This window comes from Quercus suber, unplaced genomic scaffold (genome assembly GCF_002906115.3).
Source record: "Quercus suber isolate HL8 unplaced genomic scaffold, Cork oak 2.0 scaffold_396, whole genome shotgun sequence".
NCBI classification, from domain to species: Eukaryota; Viridiplantae; Streptophyta; class Magnoliopsida; order Fagales; family Fagaceae; genus Quercus; species Quercus suber.
Genome location: NW_027069848.1, coordinates 318,808 through 330,243, shown reverse-complemented (window position 1 = coordinate 330,243; position 11,436 = coordinate 318,808). Strand labels below are relative to the sequence as shown.

The following is an 11,436-nucleotide window of genomic DNA, read 5'->3' as shown; positions in this document are numbered from 1 at the left end:
TAATTGCACATGACATGATTTGATTGGATCAATTACACAAGTAGCAAGTTTACATAAGTGGCATTTAGTGGACAACTCATGAATGATATGGATGGAAGGACCTTTTTTTTCAAGCATTATGTAAAAACAACTTATCATGCATCTAATAAATTCTTACCAAATTGCATATTGCTAAAATGTCTATTTTCCTCTTTACTGTTTGATTGAATAGTCAAGATTTCAGCAACTCTACTATTAATTTACCTCAATAACACTAGAGGATCTTGATTCCGCTCCTCCTTTGTTATCATGAACTCTATATTTCATATGCTTTGCTTTGAAAGGTATAGACCAATGATCTTAAAATTTCATGTTATTACTATTCCTTATAGCAACAGAGGTACGAGGTTTTACGAGTACTTTATCATTTACAAAAAGAAAAAAAAAAAAAAAAAAAAAAAAAAAAAAAAAAAAAAAAAAAAAGATGTGATCATGTGAATAAACTTGGATATTTTGATGAAAACATTCATGTCTCTTTTTTGCGGTGTTGAGAAAATGTATAATTATTTTTTAAAATGGATTACTTATTAAATGTTAAGGAGTGCTAAACGTATAGTTGAGATGCGTTGAGACTTAAGCTCGTTCACAAAGTCAATCTAGAACAGTTTTTCTACCATGTTTGGCTTGACTCATATAGATGGGTGACGTATACAGTTGAAAACTTGAATTTACATATAGTGAGTTGCTTTCTATATCTCATTAAGTCTTAAGTGAAAATCCTAGAATAAATTCATATAAAATTAGATATAGTAGGCAGGAAAAACCATACCCAAAACCCTACTCCCCAAGCCACCTTTCCAAAAAGCATTATATGTTTCAAAATGATAATTTTCCATGCAAGAAACCTAAATCATCCTTCTTTACAAATCCAATATATAGTACCAAAACTACCAAAACCCAACAAATTAATTCCTCTTAAGCTAAACAAAAACAAGCTCCCAAAATGAATTCAACTTCAACCTCGATACCTTTCTCTCTTCAACTGCTTATTTTAGCACCTTTGGCTCTCTTCCTACCATCTATCAAATCCTCTTCAGATTACAGCACCTTAGTATACAAGAATTGTGCAACCCAAACATTCACAAGTACATCATCATCACACTCACAAACCCTTTCCTCTCTTTTCCAAGAGCTAGTAGCACACTCCTCCCAATCCAAGTTCTTCAAAACCATTGAAGGAAACAATAATGAGATGGCCATTTCTGGTCTCTTTCAATGCAGGGGGGACATGAGTGATGAAGAGTGCCACAACTGTGTAAACGCAATGCCTCAAATGTCAGACAGCTTGTGCAGCCTTGCAATGGCAGCTAGAATTCAGCTTTTTGGGTGCTATACACACTATCAGGCTGATGGTTTTCATGAACCAGATGCAACTACTTCCAAAACTAATTTGCTCTACAAGATTTGTGGTGAATCTGAGGCAGTGGATGGTGGGTTTGTAGAGCTTAGAGACGCGGCGTTTTCAGCTCTTGAAAGTGGTGTTGCGAGTGGTAATGGGTTCTTTTCATCGAGCTATGACTCGGTGCAAGTGACAGCACAGTGTGAAGGTGATTTAGGGGGTTGTGATTGTGGGGAATGTGTGGACAATGCAGTGCAGGTTGCTCAGGAAGAATGTGGGAACTCAGTTTCAGGAGAAATTTATTTGGACAAGTGCTTCATCAGCTATTCTTACTATCCGGATGGGACACACGGCAACTCAAAACCAGGTAATGCTGCTTCAGTTTCTCTTTGAACTTTTGTATATTTGCGTAACTAGTGAAGATTGATGGGTGTTTCAGTGACCATAAAAGTTGTTTTTAAGAGGAGTATGCATGGGTTGGGTTGAGATAGATAAAAGAGTTTTTTCCATTTAACCTACCATGATTGGGTTGAAAAAAAAAAAAAAAAAAGAGAGACTATTATAGGAATTCAACCCAATCCACATAGATTGGATTGGATTGGACCTAAGGGTTAGACAATTTTTATTTTTATTTTAAAAGATGAGCATTGGGACAAATTTATAAGATTACCTACCCAAATAATAACAGATTTACTAATCAAACTATATCATAATACCAAATCAACACAAATAACATAATGTTTATTTTCTTATAAATTAGTGCATTAAACCAAAATAGTAAATAATAAAATCATAATATATATATATATATATTAGATATAGGTGAATCGAGTTGGGTTTGACGAATTTGTGAATTAGATGGTCCACACCTTACCTAACTTGTTGTAAAAAAAAAAAATTGCAACCCAAACTAACTCACCAACTCCTAAAAACTAAGCCAACCCATTGAGTTGGGTTGGATTGTGTTGGTTTTGACTTTGATGGATCAGTGGGTTTGATTCACACCCCTTTCTCATATGCTATAACAAAATATGGTCTTTATCAAAACATAAAATGCCATGTAGTAGAAGTTGTAGTAGACTAGTATCCTATAATCTATATAAATGGTTTTCCTCTATCATCTTCTTCATCGTCACTATCATTATTTTTATGAGTGATGATAGGGAATACCATAGATTTATTGCATCATTTTTATGAGTGATGATAGGGAATACTATAAATTTATTGCATTAGTCTTGTAGTTAAACTGATTTGCAATCATGGAGAGGTAATTTAAATATTTATTTATTAGTCGTTGTTAAGGTAGCATCAATCATATTTATTTTCTCAAGAGAAGTTGTAACTTGTAAATCTTCTATACTAAAATTTTTTTACACAAAATGCTTGGGGGACTAGGGAAAAGAGTTTGAACTGTGAGTTAGCATCATATTATAATTATTTCTAAAAAAAACTCCCATGATTTCAATTTTTGTCCTTGTTTCTCTCGCTCTTACATGATTCATTATCACTAATTATGGACGACATTTTCTTGACAGAGAACCAGAAAGGCAAAAATAACGGTGGGAATAAAACAACAGCAATTGTTGCGGGAGGGGCAGCAGCTTTATTTTTGGGGTTTATTTTCTTTTTGTGTATCAAGTCTTGGAATAAGAAAGATGATGATTAATTTTAAATCATGTCAAATTAATATCTAAAAAATTTAGAAACAATTAATAAAATTGTTTACTCTTAGTTGTTTCTCCATTTTTCTGTAATGTTATTTGGTCGTAGAATTTATTAATATATTACGAGTAATGCTATAACCATAAACTATTATATAACATTTTTACAAAACACTGATGTGACCAACTTCTTATTGATTTTTATCTAGACTTACAATTAATATCACTTTTTCATTTATCAATAATCAATCACCACATTAGTCATTTATAAAAAAAATTGTAAAATAGTTTGTATTTCTAGCATTACTCATATGTGGCGTTTGATATGGGGTAATATTTTAGGATTTTTAGGAATGTTTAAAGATTCTCATGTTTTGTTGTAAATCACGTTAGGGAATCTGGATTCTCCCTTTAAATCTCTCTCAATAGGAATGTAGATTCTCTTTAAAACAGGTAGGTATCCAAATTCCCAAATTTAAAGGAAATTGTATTTTTTATAAATTGACAATTTTAACCCTTTTTCCTTATCATTTAAGTAATTAAGATAAAATATAAAACAAATTATCAATATATTTTCTCTTGTCTTATAAACCTAAACGTTATTAAGTTGTTTTGTTATGGATTAAGCTCTTTTAAAAATTATTATTAAGAATGAAGCATTTGAGAATTTAAATAGTTTTTTTTTTGTATTGTACCTGTCATTTTAAAATGTTAGACTACAGTTTTAAATTTTTAATGAATTTATCATAATTAATAGTTTATATTTTGTTTTTCATTATTTATTTAGATGAAGATTTTTTTTAAAGGACTTGGTAGTTCAAATTAAAATCTAAGGATAGAATGGGAAAAATAAATAATTCATTTAATATTCCTAAGAATAAACCAAACATTATCATCTTAATTCTTACATTCTTAAGAATCCAAATTGTAAGGAATCATATTTCTAAGAATAGCTACATTTCTAGGTATCCAAATTGTAAGGAATCATATTTCTAAGAATCTGAATGTCAGTAGTAATGTGGATTCCCTTATACCAAACGTCACCATATATTATTGTTTATTTTGCTAAGGCTCATCTATTATCTAGGAGCATGGATTACGTGTAGTCTGTGGTAGGTAGACCTCCCCAACTTATTTTTTAACTATAGTGTAACAAGAAATGAGCTTTTCAATGATAAAAAGAGTGGTTGAGACTTTGAGAGAGTAAAGACTCGGATTTTGAAAACTTAAAAATGGATAAGAGTGGTTGGGAAAAAAAAATTAAGTCTAAAAGTCTAAACGTAAATTCAGGCAATCCTTCCTGACCAAATTTAGATTTGGATCCAGTGGAATTATTGCGTAATTGATTTAGTATTACACAGTACAATAGCTCCGGGTCTAGATCCATGTTTTGAAATACAGCCAGTCTCTCTTTTACGTCAAAATTGGAGGCCATGACTACTTTTAAGAGTGCGTGAGCTAGTGATATCATATTCTATGTACTATAACTTAAGTTTTAGAAATCATAGTTATGTTAAATAACTATCATTTCCCTTCTCAAAAAAAAAAAAACTATCTTTTCCCTTTTTATATATATATATATATATATAATAGTATTAAAAAAAAAAAAAAAAAAAAAAACAAATCCTAACTTTTTGGTGAGACTTTAGAAATTAGAATGCCATAAAAACAATTGTGAGAATTAAGATATCCCAAAAATTAAGTCAAATGAACATTCATAATTTTGGTAAATCCTGAGAATTTTAAATTCTCACCTTAATTTCCTACCAATCAAAGTATTGTATAATTTAATTTGGGTGTGACTTATCTCCAGTACTTTTTTAAATGGACATGTCCTTTTTTTTTTTTTTTTTTTTTAAGTATACAATGACAAGTGGTAGTGAATTTTAATCTTTACATTTTATTTAGTTTGTGGATAATGTGTTATTTTCTCATTAAAATAAAACGAGATTCTAATTTAAAAAGTATTGAAGGTAAACTAAACTCATTTAATTTTCTCAAAAAAAAAAAAAAAAACTCATTTAATTTTACATTGAACAATAACCTAATTGAATCAACATTTATCACCCACCAACTATAAAATTAAATAAACAAATTTCGTTAGAAAGTATGATTAACTTCCCACATCTTTTCCTCTCCAAAAAAAAAACCTTCCCACATCCACATCTTGAAGGAAAATCATAAAATTAGTTATTTGGAGTAAACCATGGGATTAGAGAAATCAACTATATTAATATAATGTACTCTAAAAAAAACTATATTGATATAAATTTGAATTCAAAATTTATACATAATAAATTGATAATTCACCATCTTTCAAATTTTGTAAAATCTAATTATAGATTTGAGTTCTACTTGACTATATTATGAATTAGGTAAATAAAAGATGTATCATTTTGACTCTTGGTTTTATAAAAATGAGTATTCATATTTCTTATTTCATATTATTTCTTATTTCAAATTTTGATATGGTTTTAGAGCAAGTTGATGAAGACATGTGAATAATCTTATTTCTTTTTCCCATAAAAAATATTATATCTTTTTTATTTAACAATCCTTTACATTATTTTATTTTCTTTAAAATCCGTTATCTCTTTTTCAATGGATACTTTCAATCCATCCTTCCGTAAGTCCAAATTTCACACATCTTTGTTCTTTTCTTTATATATATATATATATATATATCTCAATTTTGCCATTGTGATATCAATTTATATCTATTTTTAAAAATTAGCAATAATAATTCCTTCTCAAAAAAAAAAAAATCCTAATAATTAATATGCTAAATTATTTTGAATATTTAATAAGAGATAGTCATCTACTCACTTGTCACTTATAAAAGATAGTTATTTGTGGCTCTCATTAGTTTTCAGCTACACTAAAAACTAATTGTTTTTTTTTTTTTTTTTTTGAGGAAATTTCAACCAATTGTTAAAACTAATTATTATCTTGATTTGATGATAAAGAACAATAATTATAAAGGGGATCTCATAGGTTTAANTAAAAAAAAAAGTAAATAAACTCTATTCCCTTATCATTATCCCAAAAAAAAAAAAAAGTAATCTATCACAATACTTATTTTTTTTATTATTATAAAAAATCTCAAAAGTAGAATTAGTCCGCCAAATATCATTTATTTGTTTTCAGTATTTTGAAAATTGTTCTTAAAATCGGGAGTGAAACACATCTAATGTAAAAAATATTATCTGAAAAGTAGTTTCAAATTTTCAATTTCAATTTTTTGAAATTTGTTTTCATACTATTTTGAAAACAAAAACAAAACTATTCCTACCAAACAGGTCCTAAGATTCTTGTAAGTTTTAAGTGTTTGAAATTATGAGAAATTAGATATATCAATGACCTATAGTTTGTAAGAAGTTAGTGTGAGTTTGGATAGCAAACACGGCTGGCGTTTGCGTTTTTCCTTGGGTCCCATGCACTGTTCACTGGACCCGTAAGTACAGAATTCAGCAAATATAACTTTAAAATTGGGTCCTACGGGCATTATTCATAGTTTAAAAATTATTTTACTACAATATTTTCAAGAATAAGTTTTTAGTTTTCAGTAATAAGCGGTATCTAAACAGACGGTGGCCATTGTGGTAAGTGAAACTTTTTTTTAAAAATAGAGTTTCAAGTTATGAACAACTGACCAAGACACCAATTAATTTCTGGTGACCAAGACACCAATTAATTTTTGGTGTAGGCGGGGATTGAACTCCAGATCTCTTATACAACTATCAAAGACTTTACCAGTTAAGCTAACTAGAACCTAATACTAGTTTTAAGGCTAATTTGTTACAATTCTAATTAAGTGCAAGATGTGAGAGATTACAAATCCTAACTTTTTTCCAACCCCCCCCCCCAAAAAAAAAAAAAAAAAAAAAACAAATCCTAACTTTTTGGTGAGACTTTAGAAATTAGAATGCCATAAAAACAATTGTGAGAATTAAGATATCCCAAAAATTAAGTCAAATGAACATTCATAATTTTGGTAAATCCTGAGAATTTTAAATTCTCACCTTAATTTCCTACCAATCAAAGTATTGTATAATTTAATTTGGGTGTGACTTATCTCCAGTACTTTTTTAAATGGACATGTCCTTTTTTTTTTTTTTTTTTTTTAAGTATACAATGACAAGTGGTAGTGAATTTTAATCTTTACATTTTATTTAGTTTGTGGATAATGTGTTATTTTCTCATTAAAATAAAACGAGATTCTAATTTAAAAAGTATTGAAGGTAAACTAAACTCATTTAATTTTCTCAAAAAAAAAAAAAAAAACTCATTTAATTTTACATTGAACAATAACCTAATTGAATCAACATTTATCACCCACCAACTATAAAATTAAATAAACAAATTTCGTTAGAAAGTATGATTAACTTCCCACATCTTTTCCTCTCCAAAAAAAAAACCTTCCCACATCCACATCTTGAAGGAAAATCATAAAATTAGTTATTTGGAGTAAACCATGGGATTAGAGAAATCAACTATATTAATATAATGTACTCTAAAAAAAACTATATTGATATAAATTTGAATTCAAAATTTATACATAATAAATTGATAATTCACCATCTTTCAAATTTTGTAAAATCTAATTATAGATTTGAGTTCTACTTGACTATATTATGAATTAGGTAAATAAAAGATGTATCATTTTGACTCTTGGGTTTATAAAAATGAGTATTTAGGGAATAGAGTTTATTTACTTTTTTTTTTTAAAGATAATGATAAGCTTCAAATTTGAAACATGAATTTTTTTTTTTTTTTTTTGACAAATATAAGCTCCTTAATTTAAGAGATAAAAATATTTGGACAAATCTATGGATCCATTGTGTTCAATTTATTTACAAATGTTATTAAAAACATTTTCTGTATTTTGAAAACATTATCTTAGTTATTTTCAAAATCCTATTTCAAAAAAGGAAAATAGGAAATAATTTTCTGAAAACTATATATAGAGAACATCGGCAATAAATTCAAGTGTTAGACTTACCATTTTCTAGCTTAAAGTTCATGGTTGTTTTCATCTTAGCCTTTTATGTTTTAAATTTTAATTTTAGCTTTCATGTTTGATTTAGTTTTCTATTTGTCTCTTTATATTTCAAACTTTTCATTTTCATGAAAAGCTAAAATAGAAGCTGAATCAAACATGAAGGATTCAAATAAAAAACTTTGAAACATAAATGACTAATGTGAAAACTGAATCAAATATAAAGGGATAAAATAAAAAATTTGAACAGTAAAACTTGCCAAATTTACTATGTTTTAATATTTGTATTCATCTAATATGTAAAAAAAGTCTATATATATTTGAGTCCCACCTTTTAATTATTTTTTATTTTGTTGACAAAAGAGTTTTTTTTTTTTTTTTTTAAATATCTAAAAGAACATATTTTAGAAACATTCAACTAGTCATTCTTCTCGATCTCTCTCACTGCCAAAAAGAGCATAGACGCCCAATATGATTTCCGTACAACGCCCCTCTAAACCCAAAAACTTTCATTCCAACCAAAGTCAAAAGCACACATTTATAAAACGTGGTTCACACTTCACACTCCAATAAATATCCGCCACGTCATCAAACTAACAAAAACCAAATCTCTCTCTATGAAAACGAAACATTCCCAGACTCCTTTCTCCTTATTACGACTCCTCTGCTCCAAAATTTATAACAATTTCATGATTTTTCCTTCAAAATGTTTAAATTTAATCATACTATCTAGCAAAATCTGTTTATTTAATTTTTTTTTTTTTTTAGTGGGTGGGTGATAAATGTTGATTCAATTAGGTTATTGCTTGATGGAAAATTATACAACATGAAATTAAGATTCTTGAGAGTTAACTAAAATTATGAAACTTTTTTTTTTTTTTTTGAGAACCCAAAATTATGAAAATTAAGATGATAAAGTTTTGGGATATCTTAATTCTCTTGATTTTTGGCATTCTAAAGTCTCACCTAAAAGTTAAGATTTTTAATCTCTCACGTCTTCTACTTAATTAGCCTAGTTAGCATTCCTTATTTGGTTTCACCTCCAAATTAGCCTAGTCAACATTCCTTATTGGGTTTCATATGCCAAATTAACCTTAACGAGAGATGTTATGTCTACATCATTTTTACAATATTTTTACAACAAATCATAGATGGTTAGTTGTTATTGGTTCAAATTCGAAACTAACATTAAGATTACTTTTTTGCCCCAACAAGAACAACCAGTAACAACCTGCCACTTAGAATTTGTTGTAAAAATGTTGTAAAATTGTTGTAGACATATCATTTCTCTTAACCTTAAAACCAAAACCAATTAACAATCTTTAGTGGTATGCCTTTGGGAATTACTTTTAAGTTGGTGTTAAGTTATTTTGTGTACACCGCGGACTCTTGGTGCAATGGTCACTCAATAAGTATAAATGCTTGTGGGGTGTATAAGATAAGAGTCGGGGTTCAAGTCTCTAGGAGAAAGTTTCACACATATATACATTTAGATTAGGCTAGTCAACATTCCCTATTGGGTTTCACCTACCAAATTAACCTTAACGAGAGATGCTATGTCTATAGCATTTTTACAACATTTTTACAACAAATTACAGATGGTTAGTTGTTATTTGTTCAAATTTGAAACTAACACTAAGATTACTTTTTTACCCTAATAAGAACAACCAGTAACAACCTGCCACTTAGGATTTGTTGTAAAATTGTTGTAGACATATCATTTCTCCTAACCTTAAAACCAAAACCAATCAACAATCTTTAGTGGTATGCCTTTGGGAATTACTTTTAAGTTGGTGTTAAGTTATTTTGTGTACACTGCGCACTATTGGTGCAATGGTCACTCAACAAGTATAAATGTTTGTGGGGTGTATAAGGTAAGAGTCGGAGTTCAAGTCTCTAGGAGAAAGTTTCACACATATATACATTTAGATTAGGCTACTTTCTCTTTATTAAGATTCCTCTGCTCCAAAATTTTATCACAATTTCATGATTTTTCCTTCAAAATGTTTAAAGTTAATCATACTCTCTAGCAAAATCTGTTTATTTATTTATTTATTTTTTTTAGTGGGTGGGTGATAAATGTTGATTCAATTAGGTTATTGTTTGATGGAAAATTATACCTCATGAAATTAAGATTCTTGAGAGTTTACTAAAATTATGAAACTTTAAATGATAAAGTTTTGGGATATCTTAATTCTCTTGATTTTTGGCACTCTAAAGTCTCACCTAAAAGTTAAGATTTTTAATCTCTCACGTCTTCTACTTAATTAGCCTAGTCAACATTCCTTATTTGGTTTTGCCTCCAAATTAGCTTAGTCAACATTCCTTATTGGGTTTCACCTACCAAATTAGCCTTAAAACCAAAACCAATCAACAATCTTTAGTGCTGTGCCTTTGGGAATTACTTTTAAGTTGGTGTTAGGTTATTTTGTGTACACTGCGTACTCTTGGTGCAATGGTTACTCAACAAGTATAAATGCTTGTAGGGTGTGGGGAATAAGAATCGGAGTTCAAGTATTCAGGAGAGAGTTTTATATGCATATACATTTAGATTAGGCTACTTTCTCCTTATTAAGATTCCTCTGCTCCAAAATTTTATCACAATTTCATGATTTTTCCTTCAAAATGTTTAAAGTTAATCATACTCTCTAGCAAAATCTATTTATTATTATTTTTTTTTTTTAGTGGGTGGGTGATAAATGTTGATTCAATTAGGTTATTGTTTGATGGAAAATTATACAACATGAAATTAAGATTCTTGAGAGTTTACTAAAATTATGAAACTTCAGATGATAAAGTTTTGGGATATCTTAATTCTCTTGATTTTTGGCATTCTAAATCTCACCTAAAAGTAGACATGGCAAAACGGGCGGGTCGGGTCGGGTTCGGGTCGGGTCGGGTTGACCCGTATTTTTCACATGAATTTTTTTATTATTTAATTTTTATATAGAAAACAATATGTATATGTCATTTAGAAAGTTATGCAACAAATTACTTAATGTAAAATGCATTATTTTGAATTCACCACTTATATCAAGAATGAACTCAATTAAACTTTTAATACTTATTCAACAATTTTAAAATTATACAAATCCTAACATTACTATCTAAAACAAAATAACACAAAGATAAGTAAAACAAATACACAAGTTTTATTTCTGCACAATATCAACATTCCAAATATAAAACAAAATTACAAATGACTTATTGGATAACTCATTTGATAAAGAATAAAAATATATAAGAAATTTACAATCTTGAAAATTAATTTTATAATCTATTATCAGTTGTGGTTGACACTCTATTTCAATTTGAGATATACTTTAAAATTTGATTGCTTACTTATTCATACATGGTCTCTTTTATGAATATCATATTATTGTTAAGCAACACACACT

The 11,436-nt window shown here is 28.5% G+C and overlaps 1 protein-coding gene across 1 annotated transcript; it reads left to right on the top strand.

Moving 5' to 3' along the window:
• Positions 1-873: 873 nt before the first annotated feature.
• Positions 874-3,121, top strand: LOC112032463 (plasmodesmata-located protein 3). Its single transcript, XM_065761122.1, has 2 exons — positions 874-1,745; positions 2,914-3,121. Exons 1-2 carry the CDS (start codon positions 983-985, stop codon positions 3,042-3,044), a joined length of 894 nt encoding a protein of 297 aa, XP_065617194.1. The 5' UTR covers positions 874-982; the 3' UTR covers positions 3,045-3,121.
• The last annotated feature ends 8,315 nt before the right edge of the window (positions 3,122-11,436 follow it).